The sequence below is a fragment of the Amblyomma mixtum genome, chromosome 6 (assembly GCF_055824585.1).
Source record: "Amblyomma mixtum isolate Tamu chromosome 6, ASM5582458v1, whole genome shotgun sequence".
Classification (NCBI taxonomy): domain Eukaryota; kingdom Metazoa; phylum Arthropoda; class Arachnida; order Ixodida; family Ixodidae; genus Amblyomma; species Amblyomma mixtum.
The window spans coordinates 134,439,149-134,467,092 of record NC_143017.1 but is presented as its reverse complement, the minus strand read 5'-3'; the positions used below and the strand labels follow the sequence as shown (position 1 = coordinate 134,467,092).

The window sequence follows — 27,944 nt, the reverse complement described above, 5'->3', positions numbered from 1 at the left end:
TGAAAAGCAACTCATTTGACCTGAAAAACTTTGACCAAGGCCACGTGCTTTCTATGCCTTCAATACATATGAACTGCACGTGGCGATCAGTCTGTTTCGCAATAGAAAGCTGAAAAAAAGATCGCGGGAGAAAAACGCAACAAGAAATTGGCGCATATGAAATCATGCCCTTGTTTACAGAACAGTGAAGAAATTTCATTAAAAAATGCCATGCATACTATATTTATATGGGAATGCAGAGTGTTATGGCAGTGGCTTAGAAACCCAAATTATTTTTCCTCTGCACAGAAGAAAAACTCTTCTGGTTACTTTTCCCACACTTTCACTCCCTTTAGAAATTCCTCGCGCGTTTCCGTGCTCCTGTCCCATGATGTTCATGTATTTCCTTCCATTTTATTTGATGCTTTTTTACTTCAGTTATTCGCATCCAGTGTTAGCCTGCATTCGCTGCTTTTCTGGAACTTTGGCGCTTTTTTGGCTACTTTTGACACTTCGGCGACACGTTGGCTACTTTTTGGCTACTTTTGCGATTTTTGTGGCGCTTTTTTGAGTTTAGGAGTCCCAGGGTTGCCAGGTTTGACTACTTTGCGCCAAATTGGCTACTTTTAGGACCGCTTGGCATGGAGGAAGAAAAACCTCCATGCCGCTTGGCGACACAAATTTCAACTTGGCTACTTTTTGGCTACTTTTGAAATCGAAGTTAGGACTGTAATTGACCTCTTTTTCTTCCAATGGTCCATGCATCTTTGCTTGTCAGAATGCCATACGTGAACACCATTATTCTGCGGTGCCAGTCTCTTTGTTGAAATTTTGTCTGTAATCATGTCCCAGACTTAAAATACTTCTCGCTCCTGAGTTCTCCCAGGCGAGATTCCACCTCCGCTATGCAATGCTGTTATGTAGGTTTCCTTAGAACCAGCAAGATGAAATGTCCCATCTCCATTCACTCAATGCGCTTCAGCTAAATAAGGATGTGAATTGCTACTTAGCTGATATACCTTGTTTCCTCAGTTGGATACTGGTTCAAAGCGCTTGATCGGCCACACATGCTAGCCCCACATCCAATTGGATGGCGCTGAGAATTACAGTCTTGGTTAAAATTTTTCAGGGCAAATACGGTTTCCTTTTAGCCGATTACTGGGGAACGGGGAAGAGCAAAAGGCTTTGAAACGCGATGACTAAGTCTCTTTGTATCATCCAGCGATATCCCGAGAGCCATGAGTTTCCCAGTATACGGCTGAAAAGGAATCCACGTGACCTGAAAAAATTTGACCAAGGCTATGCTTTCTATGCCTTTAGAACATATGAAGGGCATGTGGCGATCAGTCTATTTTTGCAATATAAAGCTGAAAAAAGATCACAGGAGAGAAACGAAACAAGAAATAGGCACATCAAATCAAACCCTTGTTTATGGAGCAGTGAAGAAATTTCATGCAAAAATCAATGCCAGGCATGCCATATATATATATGGCATGCCTCGATAATCTCAGAATGATTTAACCTGCGTGTGCATGCAAATCTCGAAACCACATGCACTGCGCCCAACTTTATCAAAGTGCTCTCACCATGTCATACTTGTTTGGCGCCACATTTAATCAGAAGTTTTTCTTTTTCTCTTTTCTCTTCCTGTGTGTGCGTTAACATTTTCTGTGTTACATTTTCTTTAAACATTTCTAGAGCTAATTTTTTTCTGCTCTTCCCTTCTTTTGTTTTGTTCCCCCCAAATTCATCTTTGCCTTCCCATTACGCGCTCGGGCAAGCTCAGTATTTTACCCGACGGACGCTGTTTTTTCACGGGAAGCTCACTGCGGGACACGGTTTTGGACCGCCTAGTATATTTATGGGAAAAGGGGCGCCAGATTGTCTGGTAGAAAGGCCCGACAGCAGAGCAAAGCGACGAAATGAAGCAAAAATACACAGAGGGCACAGTCGCAAGTTGCCGTTGCAGCGGTTAACAAGTGTGTGTTGGCCGTCTCTCGAACGCGTCCCTTGCAAGCGTCTCAGGATACCTGATACGGGCCGCCCGCTCGGACCCGGCGGCGTCTTGAGGGGGTGTGCGCGTATTTGGAGAGGGGCGCGGGGGGGGGGGGGGGGGGGGGGGTAGCGGCTTCCGTGTGCGCCGAGAGCCGGGTCTAACGCTCTTTTGCCCCTTCTATCGCTGTGCTGCTCAGGCTCGTTCTTTGCTACTACTTTACCATTTCCACCTCCCCGTTTGTTTTTTCTGGTTGTTGTTCAGCCGCGGCCCGTTTGAGACTTGTCGTGCTGCCTATTATACGGTCCCCTGCCCTCATTCTCAAGTTTGTTTAGAGGGCGGAGATTATACCTCCTCGCTTGTTCTGTGTCCTTATATTGACGAAACGGATTCATTGTAAGCCTGCCCTGACGAAGGGAATACCATTCCCGAAACTGTTGGCAAAATAAACGTTAAAAGAACAGTCGCGTTTGTCGTAATACTGTACCTAAACTAGTAAACTGGGCCATTGGAACCCCTACTGAATATATATATATATATATATATATATATATATATATATATATATATATATATATATATATATATATATATATGCATACATACATACATACATACATACATACATACATACATACATACATACATACATACATACATACATTTGGGAATTAAAATTGCCATGGCTGTGGCTTAGGAACACCAATTATTTCTCCTCTGAAAAGAAGAAAAACTTTTCTGAATACTTTTCCAACACACTCTTTCCCTTCAGAAATTCCTCGCGCGTTGCCGTGCTTCTGTCCCTTGGTGTTCATGTATTTCCTTTCATTTGATTTGCTATGCTTTTGTAATTTAGAGTTATTCGCATTCACAATTACCCTGCGTCCTACAAGAATTATATATTTCTTGCGCCCTTTATGCTTCTGGTGACGCTTTTCTGCAACCTTGGCGCTATTTTTGGCTACTTTTGACACTTCGGCAGCTGGTTGGCTACTTTTTTGGCTACTTTTCAGCTTTTTGTGGCTCCTTTTAAAATTTAGGACCTGGCAACCCTGTTTAGGACCCTTCCAGACGCCGTATTACGGCTTCGCCGCCTTCCTCTTTTTTTCAGCGTGGTTCGTCGTCCCCATCGTCGTCCTTTGGAGGTTTGCGCTAACCAGGCGAGTCGTAACAAACGCTGTGACTTTCTTTTGGTGACTTTGTCCAGCGCTCTAAAAGCCATTGCACGTTGTGCAATTTCACAGCCGGCCCTCGCGTCTTTCAGTAGGCGCCATGTTCGAACGCTGTGTGAGTGCTCGGTTCCTTGGCATTCGGTCATTGTTGTAGCGGCTTCCGAATATCTATTGTTCTCACCCTAAACAACTTGAAACATATTGCGATGGATGAGTGGGAGGAAACTGCTTGTCACTTTGATAACCTGCTGGGGATGCTTGCCATCATGAAGGAGGACGCTGTCCACAAGCTCGGAAAGGAAGTAAAGAAGTTGCACGAAGAACTTTTGAATGAAATAGAGCGTGTTTACGACATCAAAGTCTCTGGATTCAGTGGACTGAAGGAGCTTATATTGGGAAAAGGTCATGTGATAGACCCTCAAAGATTCTTTCGATCAGCCATGGTGCGTTCCCTGCTCACTCTTTGGTACCAGCCAAGCAGTGCGTTCACGAGTGCGTGCTTTGGCTCTGTTGTTGCCTGTGAGGCATCAGCAGACAAGCTGACGTTTGTTGAAGACTATCATATGAAGGTGTACGAGGAGGGAAGCCGCATTGTGATATACTATATGTGCGAATCGGAGCATGACCCATTGCTCATTAAGTTAATCAAAGTTTCAGTTAGAGACGAAGGAGGCAAAAACGTGAATGTGTCAAATCATGATCTCATGAATGGTGTGTACATGATTACATTTGCTGCCAATGTGCCTGGTATCTATGAAATCTGTGTGGCTCTTTCAAACCATCATATAACTGGGAGTCCATTCAACGTACTTGTTCAGGGTGGAGAGCCAACTGTGCCAAAAGCATCACTGATGATGAATGAGCTTGGATCGGGTGATCCCCATGTGCGGTATGGGAGGTTAGCAGTCAATGGCATAAATCCTACCAGCACTAGTATTGTTGCTAGCTTTGACAAACCTACGCAAGCCCTGGTGAAGGGATGTTCTGTACCAAGTGGCTGTTCCGAAAAGCACCGTGCACACATCTCCATGCTGGAAACTGACAGCCATGGGAAAAAGGCAAATTGCAACAGCACGTTCCTTCGTAGCATGCAGCAGCTCATCGCTCAGCCAAAACAGCTGTCAGAGCCTCCCAGTTTTGCTGAAAGTGTGACAAAGGCAGCACCTTGCAATGCACTTGCAGAGCATGACAGTGGTGCTGCTTGTCCGCAGTCATCTGCACCCAAACATGGTAATATGCAGATCGACAGTTGTGCTGGCCATGCACTGACAACTGCTGCCAAGCACGGCAGCTTAAATGTCAAAACTGGTGCAGGTGCAGCTCAGCTGCAGAAATCTACACAAAGACATGACACTTGGAGCGTTAAGGTCGACAGTTATGCTGCCGCTCTACGGGTGCCTGCATCCAAGCATAATGACTCAAGTGTTAAAGTCGACAACTGTGCGGCTCAGCCGAAGACATCATCAGTCAAACATAGCACCATGGACATTAAAGGAGGCACTGGAAAGGAATTGGTGCATTCTGATTCTGTGCGGCTGGACGGCTTAAAGTCTGTAGAGCTGGCTTCAATGCGTGCTGTCACGAGTGTTGAAGGCATGCCTGCTGGTTCAGCAAAACAAGGTTGCAGGCCTGCAGACATTCCCGCAGCAGCTGGTGAGTTAGAAAAGTCTCCTTGAAATTGGCTAAGTGGGATAGGCTCACCAGCTTGTACTGAATGTGAAACTTGTTCTATTAAAAATTTCTGTAGATGGTGCAAGAAGTACTGATGTTCCTCCAAGGCCAGCCTGTGTTGTGAAACCGGTTGGTTCCATATTGTCCAGGAGCCGGTCTTCCTCTTGCACAGCCCCATCTGTGATTGCATCCCATACAAGTGCAAGAGCTGACCGCCCAGGTGAGCAGTGTCACCAAGGACAACTCCTTGTGTTTTTTGAGCGAAAGGCATTATATCATTGCATGAGCCATGTAGCGCAGCATTCTACCATGGAATCTACAGCGTCATCTGTAAGGCCTTACTTACATTACATAATTTACCTTGATTGAATTCAATGGCTACCATCTGCTATGTTTCGCAGCAGTGGACAGAATAAAATCTCCTCCATGTTTAGTTGAGATGTGGGAGAGGACAGGTGCGAGGGGGAAGAAAGAAAGAAAGAGGGTTGGTAAGGGTGGGATTAACCGAAATGGCTAAACCAAAGCTACTAAAGCTTTCGCTGACTAATGTGCTAAGCCAGTAAGCTTAGCTCTACAAGATTTTTCATACGTCTTTCATGCTGCCGCTTGAACAGGTCTTCAATGTCTTACTGTGTCAACAATGTCATCTTGCTGTATCTGTGAAATACTCTGCATTATGTTGTTTTCTGTTAGTGAGCATTGAAGTGTCATTAGAGGCAACCCCACTGGGTCTAAGTTCTTAGTAAAATCCTGTAGGCTGGTCTATTGGTAACCTTGTCAATTGTTTGTTTGGAATGAAAAGCATGCTTGCTGAAAAATTGCGAGTTGAAGTGTTGAAGTGACAGTGACATGAGGTGTAACAGGTTTGCTTCGATTATATTTCGACATTTAGTTGTCTTTGTTGCATTAATGCAAAAGTTACCTTGATATTCAGTGTGTATTCTTTTGTTTTCTTTTCTGTGCAACAAACGTTTTGCCTTATAGTACCTCAGCGTTATTGTGGAAACAGCTGGCTTGTTTCCTTCCTTGTTTCCTTGTTTCCAGCTTCCTTGTTTTCGGGTCAATTTTTAGTGTTTTAAGCAGCAGACATGTTTTCACTACTTGCACGACTGTTGTATTGCAGCTCTACGTGTAGAATCTGTACCGTTGTACCTTTAATGCAGAAGAGACAGGCAGTGGTTATTTATGCATTGTGCCTGTGGTTTCCGATCCGTTTCCTCCCACATCAGTGACACTCTGCATTCATGCATCCTTTTTCTTTTTCTTACACCAGGTAAAAGTAGTTGTGGTGTGAAAAATGTGGGGTTGGGCAACCTCATGATGCTTGCATTTGTAATGGCTCTGTTCATTTACGCATCATTTCCCCACTGGCTATGCTTGTTATCTCAGGTTCGATCTCTGGCAGAGTTGTTCTCGAGTTGGACTCCTACAAGAAGTGCAAGTTTTCCTATCCCATTGGGATCACCGCCACTTCGCAAGGCAACATCATTGTTTGTGACACAGGGCACGATAGAGTTGTTACCTTCGATCCCGAAGGAAGGCCGCTGCATGAAGCCAACTTTTGTGAGTGAAGCTGCTTTCTTCGTTTTGTGCTAGGTGAAATATAGGCGTGAGGTAAGACACAGTAAAAGGTCACTGCAATCAAACTTTAGCCTTTTCTTTTTTTCTTTTTTAATATAATAAGGTAGAACCTGCTCAGGATAGTCATTTTGTCTGGGGCAGTTTGGCATGGCTGTCATTGAAGGTACAGGGTTGTCCATTCCTAGCTTGAACATGCAAGATGTATGGCTGTGCTCTTTGTATGGCCAGTGTGCGTCCGACTCAGCTACGCATTGAAGCTAAGGGACCTAGAGCTAGTGCTTCTCATTGTCTGCCACTTTGCTTTGTTGCACACATGCAACAGCAACAGTAGTGCTCGGAAGAGCGCAACCATGCTGCTTTCGTGTTCAAGCTAGAAGCAGGTGACCCTATGCATCTTGTAGAATATGCAGTGTTATGTTGCAATGTCAATGAATCTGTCTTCAAATGCGCTGAATTTCGGCATCGGCATCTAAATTGGTGGGTTAGCGTTTCTGTGGGTCATTCGTACGATTTGCTGTTGCAGTAATGTTGTAAGCTGTTCTTGTCTAGATAGCAACTATTTTTACGTTGAAAGTTGACTGTTTTTCTTTTCTGGAAAAAAATCTCCAGGGGACACTTAAGGTCCACCTTAACGGTATGATGCGATATCTTTAATGCGTTTATGCCATATATGCGGGATTGGTCATTCTAAACTGGTATTCTTATGTCCCTGGGAGTCCTCATACCACTCCTGGCGCAGTGGTGCAGTGGTTAAGCGATGCGCCACTGCCCTGCGATGGCAGGTGCTGCCACCGGCGGGGCTTATGTGACCGAGGTTGGTATTCCCGAGCAACCTCTCGTTATCAGTCATTAATTGAACTGCCGCCTGCCACGGTGGGCAGTTTGCTTACAATCTGATGGTCAGATTGCAATCGCACGACAAGGTCACGTGACCTAGGTGGCACCACTTGCTACCTATGTTGTGTGACCACTTGCCACCTAGGTTGCTTCTCTGGGGATTCTTCATGGACTTTTCGCTCACGGGCAATGACACAGTCTTTTCTGCAACACAAGTTCTTCAACACTATTGCATTAAAGATATCTACAGGGAGTTCTGTTCTTCTCCTCACTGTAGTACACTTGAGCGCTGTGTGGCTTCAAATTGGCGTAGGTGAGAAGCTTACAGTTGTCAGCACATGTAGAGTGGAGTTTAGTTATGCAAAGTTTACCAATAAACCCGGGCAGTCCTGCTTGTTGAGGTGGACAGTCATGCATACTGCATGACGCGATTTGAGCTTCATCGTGTAAACATGTGGCGGTGCTAAACCATAGAATTTAATCAGGCCAAAGCGTACTGTCAGCCAGTTGCAAGCTGATGATTCTTCATGTGGTGTGTGTTCTGTATCGTAGTTGCCACTGTTGTGCCTTTGGACTGCTTCTTCTATCAACACTGCAGCCCTTCTTTAGATGTTATTGCTGCCTGCACATGAGTGGATTGGTAGATTTGAAGTAAGACCCACTCAAGGTCAAGCATGCAGTGCAGCTTTGATGTCCTTTCAAGATAGTCTCCCCACATGAAAGTGATGGTGGCTGGCAAAGACACCAGAATGCTTACGAAAAGTGCACCTTACAGGTAAAATGCATGAAACACCTATGTGCTGTATGTCGCTGGTGCACTTTGAAGAACCCTAGGTTATTCAAATTAATCCAGAGCTTTCCACTATGGCTTCTCTCTCTCTCTCTCTCTCTTTCACTCCCTCCTTCATGCCTTCCGTCACTGCGGGGTTGAGGTATTCACCAAAAAGTAAGCAGTTATTGGGGCGTTCATTTCCTCATAGCTGATTATTATTATTATTATTATTATTATTATTATTATTATTATTATTATTATTATTATTATTATTAGATGAAAGCTGGCTGTGCTGTGCAGTGAGCTAAACGTGTTGGCAAAACGGGCATTGAGTTTGGTGGCGAACATGTTAGAAACGTTTAGAGCATGCACATAACATCACATGGTATTTTCAGAGAAATATTTGTCTTTAATATAGACAGCATATTGAAGCACCCATGTTTGAAAACTGTGATCAGAACTGTGTATGGTAGCGTTTGTCGGCAGGAAGCCTCCCATAGTTTCTGTTATTTTCTCACTAGGACCGTTTTATGATCATCAGCTTTCAACGAATCCTTAGTTGGGCATAAATAGAAAAAAAAATTTTGTTGAGCTTAATGGGCACATTGACACCACAGCAAATTGTCAGATGTCACTGCTTTTTCTGCTGAGTAAATTGCTACTCTCTTTTTGATTTCCTAGTAAACATGCATGCATAGATATTTGACACCTGGGCAAGGAGCAGCAGTAAAGTTGCTTAAAGTACTGTAGAGGGAAAGTTGGTTAATTGGTAATTTTGGAGTAACTGAAATACTGTAATGAGCAAAAAGATGGACAAGAACAAACAGCATAAACGTCTGTTTGTGTTCTCATTCTTCAGCATTTCGCAGTAATTGTAATGCCCAATTGTCTGAGATTGTATTATGCTACCTTCTTCACTTATCAAGGGACGGTTGCTACGCACAGAATTAAACTGGATTGTGTAGATATGCGATCAGGCTTCAGGGCAATAGTCAAATTTCAGTGCAGCAAACACTGTCACAGCAGTCTATATTTAATTCTCTATCAGCTAGCCATGTAATGTTATGTAATTAATTTCCCCCACAGTGTACACGGTGACTCAGTGGTTATGGTGCTTGGCTGCTAACACGAAAGGTGCGGGTTCGATCGCGCTGGTGGCAATCGAATTTCGATGAACGCGAAATTCTAGAGGTCTGTTTACTGTGCGAGTGTTTGCCTGAACTGCAGAAGACTGGGCTCCTGTTTGGCTCAGACCACTGCTATTACTCATTGTTTTTTCAGGCGGCTCAAAGGAGGCGTTCTGTCGTCCTTCAGCGGTCGTAGCCATGGAGGATGGGAAGTATGCTGTGAAAGATGACTGCTGCATCTACATCTTCTCCAAACACGGTCAATTCATCCACACTTTGGGGAAGGGGAGCCTGCGTAGGCCATATGGTGAGTTATTTTATGAACTGTGTGTGGTTTCTCTGCAGTGCTCTAGTACGACCACCATAGCTGCTGCTGTGCCTTCCGGCGACGTTTAAAGCTAGCAGTGGGTGCCGTAATTGCAGCCAAAGGCCTGACGACGTTTATGTGGCAGGTGAATCACATTGCGGAAGGGAAAAGGAAAAGAATATAGAAGGGATGGACGCATACTTGTCAGCAGATGAACCATTGAAATGCATGGTATGCGTGCATACATACACAGGCACTTGAAGCAGAAGTAAACTAGCCAGGAGGGCCGCCGCGGTGGCTCAGTGGTTATGGCGCTCGGCTGCTGACCCGAAAGACGCGAGTTCGATCTCGGTCGCGGCGGTCGAATTTTGATGGAGGCGAAATTCTAGTGGCCCGTGTACTGTGCGATGTCAGTGCACATTAAAAAACCCCAGGTGGTCAAAATTTCCAGAGCCCTCCACTACAGCGTCCCTCATAGTCCGAGTTGCTTTGGGACGTTAAACTGCCGTAAAACATAAACTAGCCAGTAAATGCTGCTCAGTGCTTCATTATCATTGGCTGCAGTGCCAAGCCCAAGGCGCTTATTGGCGTTGAAAGTGATTAGTCCTGATTAACTCAAGGCAGAGTCATCACTACTGGTTACTTTTATTGAAATCCATGTGAAGACTAATGAGCAACAACTAGAGCTTTGGAAATGTGGTCACGAGAGGATAGCTTTTCACATAGCCCATGCTTATTTGGCTGCCTGGCTTTGGTAAAAAGGCAACGAAAATTAAATGCAGCTGCTTTTGACCGTGTCTGTAGTTGAAAACTGACATGAGACAGGATATGTTTCAGACTTCAACATGCATTAGTAAGCATTATAGGGACACTCAGGATGACTCCCTCCTTAAAGAACCCCAGGTAGTCGACATTTCCCAAGCCTTTCATTACGGCGCCCCTCATAGCCTGAGTCTTTATTGGATGGCAAGCCCCCATAAACCAAACCAATTATTGTTCTCAGTAAAAATCGGTTCTGTGGCTTTTTCCAGCTACGGTGAGTTGGTGATGTTTGTCTGGCAGCAAAAGACGCATTAATCGGCGAGAAAATTAGATTTCAAAATCTTCCCACTAGTCGATTCCGAGTTAGCGAGATCATTGCCACAAGGGGTGAGTCGCCACCATTTTAAAGGAAATAGGGAGGTAGCGTAGCCGTTGGTGTCCTTGCCCAGAAATCGGGTGTTGACTGCAACATTTTACTTGCAAAATCGGTCTGTGACGGTGGCACCTGAATTAAATTTTTTGGTTTCTTCTTGTTTATAAAAGCTCTGTTTTCGGTGCGAGTGGTCACTATGTCATCAGATGTGCACAGTGCATTTTCCCCATGTGGACCTCAATGTCCAATGCATTGGTGTTGTCGGCGTCTAAGCATTAGGGGTGTCACAGTCTCCTCAAATCTAAACAGTCGAAGGTCATCGGCGTGAGCACACTGCTCATTGCTAAAAATACAACTGGGTACAGACCAGCACTTGCATGCTTTCCTAGAGTTTTCATTACCAATGTGTCATCGCCAGGCTCCAAGCCTTAAACCAAAATGCTGCCACTTTTGCCATACTCTGTCCAAGTTGCTCGGTTTGGCCTTTACCTTTTCTTTGTCCTGTATATTCCAAATTGTTTGTCATTGTTTTCTCTTATGAGGTGCTTGTGGCTTGACTGCATTCAAGGCTTCTGCGATAGAAACTGATGGGCTTTGATCCCTCTCGGCGTGTTAGGCAAGGCAGGAATGCTTATAACCACTTATTTGATTATAGGCAGATTGATACATATTTGCACTGCTTGACCTGTGATATGAACAAAACCTCAGCCACCAGACATGGCTTTTTGACATTTTCTTTCACATCATCTAAGGTGGCCTTCATGCAATGCCAACGGAACCTTTTTACAGTTATCCTCCAGTGCTCTCATGCAGTTTTCCCATGTTGCACCATATTGATCTACAGGTTGTTCTATGGCAAACAAAATATTGCACTAGCAGATCCTTTGTTATGCTTGAAGACAAGCCATTTTGCATCTGAAGAAGCACCTTAGATAGCATCCTGACCTTTATGTTGTGACCACAAGTTTGTGGGTAGTACAAGCCTGGCTTTGGTCCTCAGTGGCAATGTACATAAATGCCAGTGTGCTGAAATTTTAGTGCACATTAAAGAACGACCGACTGATCAGGATGTATTCGAAGTCTTTTATTACAGTATGCCTCATAGTCCACTGTGTTACTCACTTAAAGGCACACTCTAGACTGCTTCACTTTTTTTCCGTAGTTAAAATTACTGTCTGGCTGTTTAGGGCTGTTTTGGTGTTTGTTTGGTTGCAAAAGAGGCATTTATTGGAGGCAAAATTGAATTGAAAGATGGAGCATCTTCTCCATGCCACTGGGTTCAAACTCGTAACATGCTGTCCATAAAAGGCTCTGTGATCACTATTTGGAAGTGAATGGTGGTGTGGCGTAGCCTCAGAGATATGCGTAAACAATAAAAAAAAATGGGTCTTGACGTCACCACAGTTTCTTTGTAATGACTGCTGGTGGTGGCGATATGTTTTTCACTTTTTTTCTTGCTAGTGAAAGTAGCCTCTTTGTCATGAGAGTAAGGTAATCTGTCAATGCAGGCCAATTTAAATTTGTCTTCAGTATTCCATTAACTGTCCCTGTGCTTACTTTGTTTATTTGTAATTCCTTACATCACAGGTTTGGCCCTTTGTGGAAAAGAGAACCTACTGACCCTCTCCCTTGGTGAATCCGTGCCAACGCTGAGGTGCTTCAGTGCATCTGGGAACTTTGAGCGATGTGTCGCGTATGGTCCACTGGCACGGGGAGTGCCTGCCGGCTCCAAGTGCCGCTTCATGGATGTGCACAAGGACGCTGTCTTCGTTGCTGACCTCGGTGAGTTTGAGTAGCACAGGTGCCAGCACACCTTACCACCATTTAAAGGAGGTGTCTCTTGTAATCACCGCCAGAAATAGTTAGGTCCGGGGAGTGTGGGAGGAGTTCTTTTTGCGGGAGGAAGCTGTGGGAAGATGAAGCTGAAACTGGGCTCTTTGTGTGGCGGCAACTACTTCTCAAGTATCACTGCATCCGTGCCTGCAGATTACTTCTGTTTCACTTGCGCACTCTCATCTGTGGGCATCATGCATTATTTGTTGTCAACTTATCAGCAACACATGCACCCGAAACACTGTCCACGAATTAGACTACCGGGCATAAGCCATATTTACATGAATGTGACAGTAGTGCATTCCATTTCCTAGCATATCACTTTGAGCTAATGCGCTGCTGTTTACATGTACCACATCAGGTCCAGTGGACGGCGACCCCTTGCCTACCCCTTGCTCAGTGCACGTGGCAGAGGGGTCCAGCCACCCCCGTCTTGGGTGCAGTCTACTTTATTACCTGTCTTGGGGGAGGGTATTGTATAGCCACGACAGGGAGGAGGAGAGGCACCTCCAAACCTGTTTCCATTCATCGCGGAAGTTGACTTGCCATTCTCGATCTACCCTTGTCTGGCATATTGATGACGCGCTGTCATCGCTTTCATGGAAACACGGCTATAGGTAGGAGGGCATGCCAAGGGCACCCAGCATGCCTGATGCTGCCTGCAGACCAACACATAGCCACACCCCGCTCTGTACGTCCACATCTACACCGACCGCTACACCAGTGTTTGTAAGCTTTGCAGGGAACGTACAAAGCTTACCCACAATCTGTGGGCATGTATGCCCACAGATTGTGAATATCCATAGCATGGAGCAGTGGAGGCACTGATGCACATTTCTAGCCCTGCCTTTCATTCAGCGGTAGTAGCCAGGGCCACGGAGGTTTCCCTACTTTAATTGCTTTCAATAAAGTCTCCATGAATCGGACAATCAACTTACCCTTCTGTTGTGCTTTGTGTGTCAATGTGCCAAGTGACTTCTGCTGCACTGACATCATTGTGATGCTCATATGGTTTCATGTTCATGAGGAAAACCGCAGAATTTGTGCACAGGGGTCAAGGAAGGGTTGGAAAAGTGCACTAGAAGGAGTGCTTGACTTGTGAACGATGGGTTTAAAAATTATTGCTCGACTTGATTAGCTGCGGGTAGTTTTGATGTCATTTTTATGCGCAGGTTGGAAGCTAGCTTTTAGGTATGAAGGTGTTTTAGGAAATAGTATGTGCCCTGAGCACGTACAGTTAGCCCACTTATAACGAACCTGACAGTCGTGCGGATTCCGTTTGTTATATCCAGTGTTAACAGTAAGTGTTAACAGTGTTAACAGTAAGTCTGTATGACAGCCAAAAATATTAGGTCCGCGAAAAGTGGCGTTTATTTCTTAAAAAACTGCGTTGTGCACGTCTGCTTGTTCATGGCAGACCCTGCCGCAGCGCTTTCCAGGCTCTCCAGGCTGGTCATGTTCTCGCTGAGACCCATGCTGCTGATAATCAACTAATCATCTTTTTCGGCGGGATGTAGCTAATTGTGTTTGAAGCGTCTACAGCAGCTGGTGGCAGATCAGCTACATAAATCAGATTCCTTGTGGTAGGGAAGTGCTCGTACTACTTGACATTCAATGGCTTCATCAGAGCACGCGGCTCTGCGATGTGGTGGTCCGCAGGAACACAGTCATTGGAGGAAACATCGGGACAGCTATGCATCAACGACGCATTGCCACAAATCTGCGCGCGTCTGATCTTGTGTGTTTTCTAGTGCTTCAGCTATCGTTCCTAGGCCTATGCAGCGACAGAAGTAGCGCAGAGCTCGTGGCACAGAACGTACAGCTGCACCGTCCATTGTCTGACTCTGCCTGCATGTGGTAGCAGCGTAAAATATGAGAGCCGACTGGGCAGGCGACGCATAACCACGTGACTAGCATGACCAGCAGGGCATTCAAAGTCCTCAAATCGTTGCGGTTAGTTTATCCATGACCATGGGCAGTAGCTTTGCTTTTGGCAATGCCTGCCTGATGCCCCTGTGCTCCTTCCACTAGGGATGCTTCGCCCTGTTGGCAAACGCGCAGGCAATGATTGCCTTTGCAGACCATTGGCGCACACTTGGCCGGTGCTTGCTGTTTCAGTGCCACCTTTTCATTGCTTTTTTTGGGGGGGCTCACGTGTTCTTTCTGGGGCGGTGTCGCAAGGGCCGAGAGCTGCACTTGCTGGAAGCGCGACCTCTTGAACTTCGGGGGGAGAGTTTGCGGCACCTCCTCATTGCTATAATTGAGTGGTGCAGCCAGAGTTGTTCATTGCATTGGAAATGAATTGCTGTTTCTCTACTGCATATTTTGACAGTAGATCCACACTTGTTCGTGATAAGCTAATGTTTGTTATGTCTGCGGCCGTTATCTCGACTGTATGGAGGTCTGTCCATAGTCTGGCATTTATGTGCAGTTTGCAGATTGTATTCGAACTTTGTGTTCACTTGCTTATGAACCCCTCATATTTCTCTGTCTCTTGCTAAACTGCAAAAATTTGCAGGAAACCTGAAGTGTACGAAGTGAGGTGAAGACTAGCAAGGACAATGGGCGAGAACTACTGGTAGAGTTTGCTGGATTGAATGATTTCAGACTCATGAATTCTGTGAATTCTTCTGTATTAACAAGGACAAGGAGATAGCATAGGAGAGCCTGAACGCAGAAACTAAAAATAATAAGACAAGGTGCCAGGTAGGAAAAGTTTAGGGGTTGACTCTGGTTCTAGCTTGCACATGTGTACACTGCATGTTTCAGCTGAAACTTTACTATGAGCAGAAAAACAATGGCGTTAACTGGTTTGTACATCTGTATACGAGTTTAATGGGATACAAAGAACTGGAAAAAATTTTTATTCCAACTTTTAACTCTACAACGAATGGCAGTGATGTAAAAGCATTTACACTGTATGTTCTGGTGCACCTTTGTATAAGCCCATTTTTCCAGGCTTTCTGTGAAGAAGTTGGTATATAAGACGCTCCTCAGTTTACCCAGTTAGGGTAGTGAAACTTGATTGTACATGCTTGCACGGTTATTATGAAATGCTCCGTGCCTGTGAGAATACTCTTTACGCGGCGTGAAATGATCGAAATAAAGAGGCAACACTGATGTCCCAAATAAACTCTCACATGGGCTCAGCCACAACACTTTATTTTTATTCAAAGCCTTCAAAAGCTTCCACTTCAGACGTGCTATCTAAAAGTTAGCTGATCTCTGGCAGCAGCACTGCTGAAACATCCTCTTCACTCTCTGAATCACTGCTGTGATTGTTGTCGTGCTTGGGCGCCGATGAAGCTAGCAGGCCAGTCATACGGAGGCCTGCAGTTGTCGTTTCCACTGTAACTGCTCTCCACACCTCATGGACCTACTTCGCAACTTTGCAAAACGAAACACACTTGATGCGTCCAGTTGCAGTATGGCTGCGATTGGTCATTCATGCCTCCCAAATGCGGCGCAGAACAGCTTTAAAGCTGCTGTTTAACTGCATGATCATGATCGTGCAGTGCTACAGCGGCATGATCAATAGTGACACTTTCTTTTTTTTTTTCCGTATGGCTCTTTTTGTGACTGCTATAGTACAATACTTCCAACCACCCATTCTAAATGGTGCAACAAGACTGAACATCAACCCACACTATTAATGCACTCACAAAAAAAAAAAAAAACATATACGACACACTGTTGTACAAGATGCAGTAGCAAAATTTTTTTTAAAAAGCTACGTCTTATACTATATATATTATAGAATTGTTGCTCCTTGGTTAATATTAGTGGCAACAGCACTGCAACTCTAAAACATGATGGTAGTGATGAACAGATGTTAATAGCTATGCAAACAGTATCTACTTGAAGCTTTGGAGGGCCCATGAAAAATTAACCCTTTGTAGGTCAGTGGTAAACATGATTACCACTTTCTCTCCAAGTTTCCTTGCTCGCAAACAAATAATGGTTCATCCAGCCAGTAAGTTTTAGTGTTCTGCCATCTATAGAGTTCTTAAACAGCACAGCATGTTTTTGTTTTTCGCTAACAGGTGTCATAGATGTGCTTTTTGTTTTCGCAAGCGCATGTGTTCAATTCGGCTCAATTTCTCAGTGATTTCGCCTAAAAAAATAAGGTTGGAATAAGGTAAATTCCTGACGCCGACTGATAGTTTAAATTGATTCGTTTATAAAACAATCCTTAGTGATGCAGTGTCATTTATAGAGAAGTTTGATTGGGCTTTGAGGGTGTAATGTTTTTGACAAAACTGTTATCGCGTTAGATTTTGCCTGACAGGACTCCGCGTAAGCAGCTTGCTTGCGGTGTTAGCCTTAGTAATGCAGGGGTGCAAATGGATGTGTAGGTTTTCGAGCATGATATAGGTAATGCACACATTTCAGGGTGGTACTTTTCAGAAGAATGGATAGCTGGGCGAGTTTGTAATAATTCATCGTGGGGGGTACAGCATGAACAAGACCAAGGACGAGGCAAGAAGACTACATAGACAAGTGCTGTCTGTGTAGTCTTCTTGCTTCATCCTTCGTCTTGTTCACGCTGTACCCCCCACGATGGTACTTTAAACTAGAAAAGGCTGTAGACATCTTGTTTGAATTATGGGACAACTCGGAGCTTAGAAAAGATGGCAGTGAACGCACTAGTGATGAGGAATTCACTACGGAGTATCCACCAGCAGATGAAAGTGAGGCAAGCAACAGTAAGCCCTTTTGTAGCACTGCTACCCCGAAGCTCATGGATTCATAACAGAAAAAATCCTCCTAAAAAAGACACATTTGCTAGCCTTGAGTGGTGCTGTTTATGAGGACGACATCGTTCATCATCGTAAACCTAGGAAGGCAGTGACATGCTTGGAAAAATGTGTTCACTTGTAAATAAATTGCAAAAATGTTTCGCAGCGCACCATACTTCTTCCGTCCATCACTCCACAGATGAAAATATTAAAGATCAGCATCCTTAACGATTGCAACACCAATATTCTATAGGTGGTGGTCAACCACGCAAAGGCAGGCTACTGTGGTCATGAATGACAAAAAGGATCGATATTAGTGTTCAAAAGTTTTTTCTTAAAAGTGTATTGAAAGCCACAATACCTTTATAATGTTAACCCTGAACTCTTACTAGATGCCGTGCTCTTGGTGAACATAGTGTCAGTGGAGGTCGGTACTTGAAACATTGCATAGTTATAACTTAACAAAGCTCATCATGTTTTGCAGCGGACTTTACATGTCGCCATTTGAATTTTACTAGCTGTGAGCAGTAGGCACCGGGAGTCTCGGAGAGAGATCATGTACTGAGGAACTGTCTCTAAGCTGGAAAGCACTATATAGTACTAGTAAAACATATTTCCTTGAGATCATCTTGAGGCGCCTCCAAATGTATGCTGCCCAATGCCAAAACCAGTGTTGAAAGTTGTCATGTGGCCAGGGTCACAACACCATAGACAGAGGCGAACAAAGGAGCTTGCTGCACTAAATGGCACAAGCCGCTAATAAACATGAAGGTTAATGAAGGACCACCAAGCAACGTCTACAGAAATGTGCTGGAAGCTTAGTAGCAGTACCAGCTGCTATAGGCAAAGACTTTATGCTCCAAATATGGCTTACCATGGAATCTAGCCCTGGTAAAGAACCAGTCTAACTGCCAAAGGCTGACTGCTGAGTCAATAGGTGATTGACTGTGATATTTTTCATTGATTATGAACACGTACGATAGAATGTGTATGTGTAGTTTTATTATCTGGAGACATTCAGAAAGCAGCCTAGTTTCCTAGTTTTTAGTTGTAAAAATATTTGTTTAAAAACCTTCTGCAATCTAGGAACCACTAAATGACGAAATGCTAAAAATGCAAGCCACCGCAGTGGCTCAGGGGTTATGGTGCTCGTCTACTGACCCGAAAGACGCGGGTTCGATCTCGGCCGCGGTGATCATATTTCGATGGAGGCGAAATACTTGAGGCCCGCCGTGTACTGTACGATGTCGGTGCACGTTGAAATTATCCGGAGCCTTCCACTATGGCACCGCTCATAGCCGGAGTTGCTTTGGGATGCTAAACCCTATAAACCAAATGCTAGAAATTCAGATCTTTCATATTACATTTTTGTGATCTCAGCATTGCATTTTTTTGTGATGTGTACAGGAGTTGGGAAGAAAAGCTTGGGCCCCGGGTTGGCTCGAGGAGATAAGAATAAAGCCAGCTCTGGAGTGCAGTGGACGGCTTGGCACAGGTCCTGTCTCAGTCTCCACTCTACAAGCCCTTTACTGTGTGCACTGATGCAGGGCTAAGCCGTGTGTACAAGACTGACATGAAGGGGCAGGTGATATCAACTTTCGGCACCAAGGGAAAAGAGCGAGGCCACATGCTGGAGCCGTCGGGTGTGAGTGGCACGGAGCACTTGCTCTTCATTGGCGATAGCAAGAACAATCGAATCCAGGTGAGCTCTGAATCAGTGTGCTGCCAAGGTCCACAGAAAGTGATATGGAAACTGTGTGAAGGTTGTACTCGGGGCGTATTCCCCTTTGTCCGTGAATGACTTCATCAGATTGTGCAGGTGATGGTTTGCCGACAACGGTGGGGTCTAACGTCCCACTGCCAACTCTTGTGGTGACAATACAGGCCGTGTACGGCTCTTTGTTTTTGGGTTTAACTTGATTACCCAAAAATGTATCATGAAGGAAGTGTAGTTTGCAATCGTGCAATGTTAGAGGCACCATACAGAAACTGATGGATGTCTTGTACTTGCTATTTTGGAGGCACGTTTTCAATTGATTTCTGATGATGTTAAATACCCTTTTTAAAAAATACTTGTTATCCACGTTGCAGCTTAATCGAAGAATAAGTTCAAAAAGTATGTTTTAGAAGTGAGAGGGCCTGAGCATAGGTATTATTGTCATTATTGTGTTAAGCACTGCCCATGCTATCAACATTCTGTTCCAAGCATATTGTGCATTTGAAATGGCCACTGTAGTGTCAAATAAATTTTCTTGCAGAGTGCAAACATTATCATCCTTATGTGCAGTCATGGAGTACTGCACATGAGGGTTGTAATGTACACAACAAAAATAATTGTATCAAGTAGGAAGAACAAAAGAAATAACTAGTTTGGTAAACAGTTTTTAGGACAAGCTAACACATCTGAATTTTGAAATTGATGAGCAAAAAATTATAATATTATGTACAGCATAAAAACGACCGCTAATAGTCTAGAGAGGGTGGAGGTGGAGGATGCAGTTGTGGGCTGTATTCTTGAATAATCCGGTTCACTACTGAATTGTAACTGAAAAAACGGAGTAGAATCTTGATGGTAAGATCACGGCTGATACAAATTTTGCTATCATGCAAGCTTGTAAATTCTGTCTTTCTCACAAGTGGCGCCCTCTGTGGAGTGGCAAAAATTCATCTGCTACGGGTTGAAAACAGACGCACTTGGGAGACAATCCGGTTGTGCGAGAAGCCAAATTCCCATACCCGATGACATTCTTACTTTTTTTGTTTAGGCCACATATAGATAGCAATTTACAATTAGCTTAACGAGTTGCAGTGTAAAATACTGCAACCTTTTGCTCTCGACATAGTACATCAGGATGACATGCCTTTAGAGAAAAACGAAGAATGTAACCGGGTATGGGAACTCTCTTGCTATCAATTCATGTAAATAAGAGCAACAAAATGCAATGAGAAAGTTCATTAAAGCTGCGTAAGAAATTACCTAATCACATTCTAGACTTTGTAAGATCTAAGGCCACCAGCTCAATTATGATTACCTACATATTTGGAACCAGAAGAGAAAAACACATCTGTGTGCAGAATTTCATGAGATTCTAGCCATAAATAGAAAAATTAGTTTTAAGACCCTCGTCCCCCCTTAAGTGCTGCCCTCGCATCACTGACTCTGCGATTGTCAGTCCTGCAGTAGCACCACTGGCACTGAACAGTGTCATGCGACTGTAGAGACATCTTGTCAGTGGCGAATAGATTTGCATGAAATGGGTTTCCTTGCTCAGCGCACAGAGTTTGTTCGTTTTCTTCTAGTATTATGTAAATAAAATTCGGGTGATATGAATATTTTTCTTGCTACCCAAGGAGTTTAGTATCATCAAGATTCTACACCCCGAAATCCGAAAATAAAGAAAACCGACAAGCTTAGTATCCTGTGTAGACGCTCTTTTGGCTTTATGTACAAAGTACTGGTACGTATCTGAAGCACACACTAAACCTTGTGTCATGCCTGTCAAGGCTGGCTTCTGAGTTCGTCCATGCTGAGCAATGCTGTAGCTAGCCCAGCTATGCGCTTTTTAGCTCTCAATTTTACACGATAGCAGAAGGAGCTTGTTCTGCTGAAAACCTGGTGTCAGCCTTCATCCTGTGTCAGTCGGAAAAATCCCAGAATATAGAAAAATTAGAATATAGAAGTAAATCATTAAAGGAAAAATTGGAGGACGCTTAAGGAGGGACCCTGGTCTTGAAAAAAAATTTTTATTAATCTAGATGTAGTAATGAAATTTTCAGCCCACATGTATTTTTGTATGCTGATTTTAGATATGTCATTTAATTTTGTGTAAAACAGTTCCTTGAGCACTTGTGCAATTTTTATGCAAGTCTTTTGGAGAGAGCATATAAGAAAATTTGCTGCAGGAAACTCGCTGAAATGCATGCCATTGGGCTCTCTGGACACCAAGGAATGCAATAAGGGTAAAATTATCATCCTGGCTGTCATAGAACTTGAGTTACAGGGTACTAAAGCTGCCACTTCACAAACAGGAGTACACACTTTTCTTCTCATTTCTGAAGCGACAACTTCAAAACTCTATAACTCAAGTTCTATGATAGCCAGGATGATAATTTTACCCTTATTGCATTCCTTGGTGTCAAGAGAATCCAATGGCATGCATTTGAGCGAGTTTCCTGCAGCAAATTTTCTGCAAAACTTTTCCCAAAATACTTGCATAAAAATTGCACAAGTGCTCAAGGAATTGTTTTACACGAAATTAAATGACATATCCAGAATCAGTGCACAAAACTACATGTGGCCTGGAAATTTCATAACTGTGACTTCATTAATAAAAATATTTTTTCAAAGACCAGGGTCCCCCCTTAAATTTGGAGTGGAATGCGACAGCGTGTTGCAGTGCTGCCAGAAGCGATGCCTTGCCCATTGGAAACACCTTTGAATGCAACGCATTGTTGAGGAAAGGAAATAGCAGTAATTGTCTCACATCTCTCATATCTAAGGGAAGGGAGGAGGGGAAGGGAAGGGAGGAAGATGGGAGTGAAAGAAGAGAAAGAGAATTTGAGGAAAGAAAATGGTGCAGTAACTGTCTCGCATATCTCGGTGGACACCCACAGCCTCTGATTACAGGTCATCGATTCAAGCTCTTAACTAGTAAGTTTATGCTGCACACTGAATCGTATGACACCATCCAGAACATTGTTCAGCAAATGGTTGACGTGATGAGATTTTTTTTACGCAGCCCGCGAATGTGGGTGCCGATTATGCCGATGACTTTTCGATGAAACAAGCTATATATGCTGTCGCGTAAAATTATTTCCGACGTGCAGGGCCGATTATGCTGACGATTTTTCGACTGAACAAGCTGTATACGCTGTCGCGAGAAATTATTTCCGACATGCAGTGCCGATTAGGCCGATGACGTTTCGACTGAACAAGCTGTATACATTGTCACGTAAAATAGCCGCCATTGGGATCTAACCCAGGCACTCTGCGTGCCAGGTGGGCACGCAACGCATAGGCCACGAAGGGTCATTGGTTAAGATGTGTCAGAGATGCACCTAGTGGAAGCGTTGTGGTGTGTAAGACTTAGTAAAGTGGGTTGTAATAGTAAAGAAATAAACAAGCAAACAAATATAAATATGCTAATTAGGCATCATAAATGGCAAATTACAACAATTGCATCATAAATTGTATGTGCATTTTCGCCATGTCCATTATCGAAGTTTCCACATTAATTGGTGTAAATACAGTAAAACCCCGTTGATTCGGACTTCAAGGGATTTTAAAACTTGTCCGAAATATCCGAATGTTGAATTAGCCGCCGCGGTGGCTCAGTGGCTATGGTGCTCGGCTGCTGACCCAAAAGACGCGGGTTCGATCCCGGCCGCGGCGGCTAGAATTTCTTTGGAGGAGAAATTCTAGAGGCCCGTGTACTGTGCGATGTCAGTGCACGTTAAAGAACCCCAGGTGGTCGAAATTTCCGGAGCCCTTCACTACGGCGTCTCTCATAGCCTTAGTCGCTTTGGGACGTTAAACCCCACAAAACCACAACCACAAACCGAATGTTGAATTATCAAATGGTTCCCCAAAATTGCTAAAAACCGTTCGCATGAAAGTGAAATTTTTTTTATGGGAACCTGGGCAATTGTCTCCTTTTAAGATGAAAACTGCACAACAGCGATTTCTCAGTTCCATCAAATCGGGCATGCTATCGGGAGTGGCGGAAGCAGAACTGCTCCATAATGGCAAGGTTCTCTGCGGCTTCTTTCAGTATGCAAAACGGTAACGCTGGAGCTTTTTTGCATGTGGTGTCACATGTGAGGAGGCTTCACTGCACAAACAGCGAACAGCACGTGACGAACGCATAGTTGGGGCATGCTCGAAGAATGGAAATGCCACGTGGGTGGAAGTGAGGGAAGCACGTATTGGCACCGGAGCAACAAGATGCCTTCGAAAAAAAAAGATCAACAAGGCAATCGTCATACCAAACTGATGTTCGGCTTGGCTGGCTTGTAGATATGCGCAGCCAATAGCCGCCGATGCCGCGGGCTGGCGACGACTACCAACGAAGCTCCGAAAATCAAACTGTGGCCAGACTTTCTCAGCCTCTCGATTGGAAGCTGCCAACCGTCAAAACACCTGTATCTGTGCGCAGATCAGAGGGGCGCGGGAGAAAATGTAATACCTAGGCCTGTAGATGAAAATCTGGGCAATCTCCTGTCGAGCATGTCATATCTTGACATGACGCCCCTTCAGGGGGTCGTCCGAATTGGCCGATGTTCCGCGAGATCCAAATAAACGAGCTTCCGCCATAGACTTGCATGGCCGTTTGGCGGACTCCGACGGCAGTCCGAATTTCCTAACAGGGGCCGAATAAACGAGGTCCTACTGTTGTAGCACTGCTCCTGGTTCGTTTTCGGAATGAAGAGTGGTTTCCGGCCCGTTGCTGGTTTCCGGATGATGACAGTAGTGATGCTTTTCTCCAAAACTGACTTCAGCGCCATTCCGTCTTCAGGCCAACTTAACCAGTGCACGCTCGATTTCACTCCTAATTAGCGATTGTATGGTGCCATTGACTTAGTACATTTTTTACGGGAGGGAGCAGGCAGGCTCAATCATCTGAATTTCCAAATTAACGGGGACTGAATTAATGAGACTTGACTGTACATTGAAAAAGTTTGGTCTCCAGAAATATTGTCGATGATTCAAGTCATCCTTATTAACGGGGGTCATATTAATGGGGCACAACTGTATTTGCAGAGTTGATTACATGGATGGCATGGTCAGTTAGTTTTCCGAGAAATATGGCTACTTGAGTGCTTGTAAGAATCGACGGAAGAAATTGCACAGTTAGTAATAAATTTATATAGGATGACAGTGAAAGGAAGTTAGTGAAGTATTTGAAATATGAAGAGACATAAGCCACATGTTACACCAATGTTGCACTCGTAAAAGGTCTTTTTGTAGGGGGACAGCTTGTGATGAATTTGTTATGGGGCGATATATGACACTCATCAGCAAATAGCCGGATGTTAGCAGGGGTACGAAGTAGCAGATCATTTCATATACAGTGGTGGGAATTGCATCAATTGTGCCTACCTGTGCCATTGCATTAAATCTGCTACATGCTGCTACATGTCCTTTGGTTAAATTGTGCCAAGGTACTTTTACAGCAACCAAAAGTCATGGTGAAAGCGACACGGCAGCTTCTACTGCCTAATGTGTACAGACATGACTTTTGTCCAGTCGATATCATGTCTTCAAAGGTCACCAATGCAGCCCAATCTGCCAGTTTTACTTTGCCGCCCACCCTTAGTACTGGTCTGCACGCATTTTGTACCTCTGTCTCAACAGCGCTGCAACACTGCCCAAAACAAACGTGGCAAACGTGCATGAAAAGGCTAAATATCTGTCCTCGTAGATTTATCTGGCTATCGTGCAGCACCGTCATGCATCCATAGGGTCAGGGCATAACTGCGAGTGAGGTTTTGTATGTGTTTACAGCTGACAGCTCGATTTCGTAGACTTCGCACTCATTGTAACAGTGCCGTCAATAGTATCTGAGCTTCTGTTTTGTTTGTACAGCCGAGCCATGCTAATTCTAACTTTCAGGATAGAAATTTGATTCTATTGAAATGAAGTTTCAATTAAATTGAGCCATTTCCGTTATTGGGGTAGTATTCTCCGTAGGTTGGCGTAAAGTGATCACACTGTGCAGTGTGATCTCGAGCTTGCCTTGTTGCTGGACATCTTTCGTCGCGCGAGTTTGAATTATTGTACAATGCAAGGAAATCATCTGAACAGAGTTTCTTCCTTGACGAAGCAGCATAGGGTTCAGGAGGCACATGGCAACACTGAGACCATAGAGTGAAGGAAAATTGCGTTGCTCCTCGAGGCAAGGGCCACTCATACGCGATGAAACACATTGCCATGCGATGTGCAGTCATGTTGGACTGGAAGAAAAACATGATGCATTTTTGCGCTATGCTGTGTTACTAGCAAAGTTCAGTGGGAGAATGTCATCTCAGATTCTAGTGTGTTGGACTGCAGCCTCTTCAGGACCTATTCTGTCCTTGTGAGGAGGTGAAGAACTGACATTGATGCCATGCGACGTTGCTCATATCATCACCACTGATGTCACCGCCACGTGTTACTATCCCATGTAGTCACCGGTGCATTGGTCGCATCACCACCACCATTTGCTCAAACGCTGTATAAACTCCCACCTCCATATTCTTGGGGCTCCATCTGTTCCTAACTCTGTGGACTACCATGTACTTTCCGCAGCACCATACTCTTTTCAGCATAGAAGATGCCATGGCAGCTCCTCATGTGCATGAGGTTGTGTGTGTGTAGGAACTCCTTCCATAACCCGCTTTCTGTCATGGCGCAGTATCTGCATGAGGTTGTGTGTGTAGGAACTCCTTTCATAAGCTGCTTTCTGTCATGGCGCAGTAGTTTGACCATTCAGTTGCTGAACACGAGGACACAGGATTAAATCTCTGGTGCAGTGCCTGTATTTTCATGAAGGTGAAATTCAAAACACATTGGCGTGCTGTATGATGTCATCACATGCTAAAGACCTTCAGGTGGTCGAAATTAATCGGGGCCCCTCTACTACAATGCCTTCTCTTTCTTTCCTTCCTTACAAGCCCCCCCTTCATCCTTTTCCTCATGGTGCATCCACCGAAAAGTGAGGCAGTTACTGTTCCTTTCCTGTACTGCAAACAAACTTAATTTTACATGCATGGCATGAGTTCAGCATGGTCTGAGTGAGGTAGCGTAATCAGTGGGGTAAGATGAGCTTGTGCCCACTAAGGTGGCTATGAATTTCAACACGATAGCGTTAAGGCGCTCGCGTCACAGAAAATCCGGCGGTGTCGTTGGCGTCATTGACCATGAGCGAAAAATTTACAAAAAAAATTCCTCGGCCCACCTGCCCTACTGAGGCAGGTGGGCCACCTAGGTCACATGACCTGCCCACCAGATCGTGAGCAAAGTGCCCACCACCGCAGGTGCAGTCCTCTGGTGTTCTGACTGTACTTCATAGTTAAGTCTCTAGAATGCTTCCTTCTTTTTCTCGAGTTCTTGTAATGGTCCTAACACTGCTTTGTGGTGCCTTTAGTCTTTTATTCTCTGAAAGCTTCTGTGATCCTTCAGTTAATGCTTTACCTTCTCCTCGAACACTTCTAGCTACTAAGTGCAGTAATCAAATCCTTCTCCACCGCCCCAGTCAGCTCCTTTACCTCCTTGACTGTTAGCTTCTCATAACTGCTCACATCCCTATCCCATAAACCAAACCAAACCAAACCAAACCCTCTTGTAAACCAAACCAAACCCTCTTGTATCTTTTTTCCTTGGACTCTCACCTGACTTTGGATTTATGCTCCTGAGTTGCACTAATTGCTTAAAGTGTGACCATCATAAGTTTTTCTAAGGTTTTCATTCATAATTATAATTCTTTTTTTCACAGGCGTTTGATTCGGAAGGAAAGTTCATTGCAGTGGTCAAGATGGCTTCAGGGTTAGTAAGACCTTCAGGAGTGTACGTGTCACCAACAGACCAACTCTGTGTCCTCAATTATTTGCAAGGTGTGGCTGGAATCTACAAACTCACCTATCTTGATTCCGATTCTTAAGAAGAATCCTGCTGTCTTTTCCTCCTTGGTTGCATTAGCAACTGGTTGAGCCTTGTTTTTTTGCTGCCTAGCAACGGCACGAAATATTGAATTGCAGTGGCATAAATCTGCCTGTGTACCCCATTGTTTAAGATCTTCACTGCCAGCTGCAGTGCAGCCTAGAAGATAGGTTACTATTGCTTGATGTACCTGACATAGCTTGCCTTGTTATGATTATATGTGTATCTAGCTTTTTTGACTGTTTTGACTATGTGACAATTTTGGTTTGTCTTTTCATGCTTGAAAAGTACTGTGATAAGTTCTCTGACCTTTTATAAGGTAAATAACTAATGCTTGATGTACCTGACATAGTGTGCATTGTTATGATGATATAAGCATCCAGCTTTTTTGACTGTTTGACAGTTTTGGTAATGTGACAATTTTGGTTTATCTTTTCATGCTTGAAAAGTACTGTGATAATTTTTCCGACGTTTTATTATGACAGTTTGTGTTCATCTGTCCATGCTTCAAAAATACTGTGATTTTTTGTGCATCAGGTGGATGCAACTTAATTTTGTTGTTTACTTGTTTATCTTCATTGTTTTTATTTGATTACCTAGTCAATACTTTGGAACCATCGCAACTTCTCGTCATTGGAACTCGAATTAGTCTAGTCAACCATTGTAATGATATATATGTTGTGGATTTTTGCTTTTGTGGAAGAATAAACCCTGTTTGTAGTGCGACCTGGTTGTTTTCGTTTTTTTTTTTTTTTTACTGAGTTAGCAAAAGTCCACTTTTGCGAGACAACTTGAAGGCCATCTAATTACTATTAGCTGTGGCAATGCGACAGCATGAGAACCTTGTTGTGAGCTACCATGCACGACTACACATACCATACAAGTGGAGAGGGAATTTCCCTCTCTGCACTTTGCCACCTGCCAACCGTGGCAGGTCGCAGCTGGCTCTTTTGCATACCAGGTGTGGATGGTGGCTTTTTCCACCTGACAGGTATCAAATGTATCACACCACTGGTTCTTTATCCCATTGAGGATCATATGCTATCGCATAAAATGCTGCTGTCTGAGTGTACCTGTGATGCCTCCACCTTTCCAGCGACCCAGGTGGATTGGGGCACCTTCTGGAAGGTGCCTCTTCTGGGGGCACCCTGTGATAAAAGC

At 44.2% G+C, this 27,944-nt stretch overlaps 1 protein-coding gene across 3 annotated transcripts; it reads left to right on the top strand.

Annotated features, from left to right (window-relative positions):
* The first annotated feature begins 2,898 nt into the window (after positions 1-2,898).
* LOC149340456 (uncharacterized) lies at positions 2,899-27,509 on the top strand. 3 transcript variants are annotated; one of them, XM_089549233.1, is made up of 7 exons: positions 2,899-4,797; positions 4,892-5,035; positions 6,205-6,378; positions 9,287-9,439; positions 12,162-12,356; positions 18,694-18,848; positions 22,807-26,613. In XM_089549233.1, the coding sequence occupies exons 1-7, from the start codon at positions 3,351-3,353 to the stop codon at positions 22,930-22,932; spliced, it is 2,394 nt and encodes a 797-aa protein (XP_089405359.1). In that variant the 5' UTR covers positions 2,899-3,350; the 3' UTR covers positions 22,933-26,613. The 3 variants fall into 3 exon arrangements, with proteins under 3 accessions (XP_089405359.1, XP_089405360.1, XP_089405358.1); XM_089549232.1 differs by lacking the exon at positions 22,807-26,613 and adding an exon at positions 26,620-27,509 and having other exon boundaries at positions 2,914-4,797; XM_089549234.1 differs by lacking the exons at positions 6,205-6,378; positions 22,807-26,613 and adding an exon at positions 26,620-27,509 and having other exon boundaries at positions 2,902-4,797.
* The last annotated feature ends 435 nt before the right edge of the window (positions 27,510-27,944 follow it).

Bases quoted from the DNA above. Each gene is read 5' to 3' on its own strand.
- LOC149340456 (XM_089549232.1), top strand. From the start codon at position 3,351: ATGGATGAGTGGGAGGAAACTGCTTGTCACTTTGATAACCTGCTGGGG. The intron at 5,036-6,204 runs GTGAGCAGTGTC...TTGTTATCTCAG, and splicing joins TGCAAGAGCTGACCGCCCAG to GTTCGATCTCTGGCAGAGTT. The intron at 9,440-12,161 runs GTGAGTTATTTT...CTTACATCACAG, and splicing joins GAGCCTGCGTAGGCCATATG to GTTTGGCCCTTTGTGGAAAA.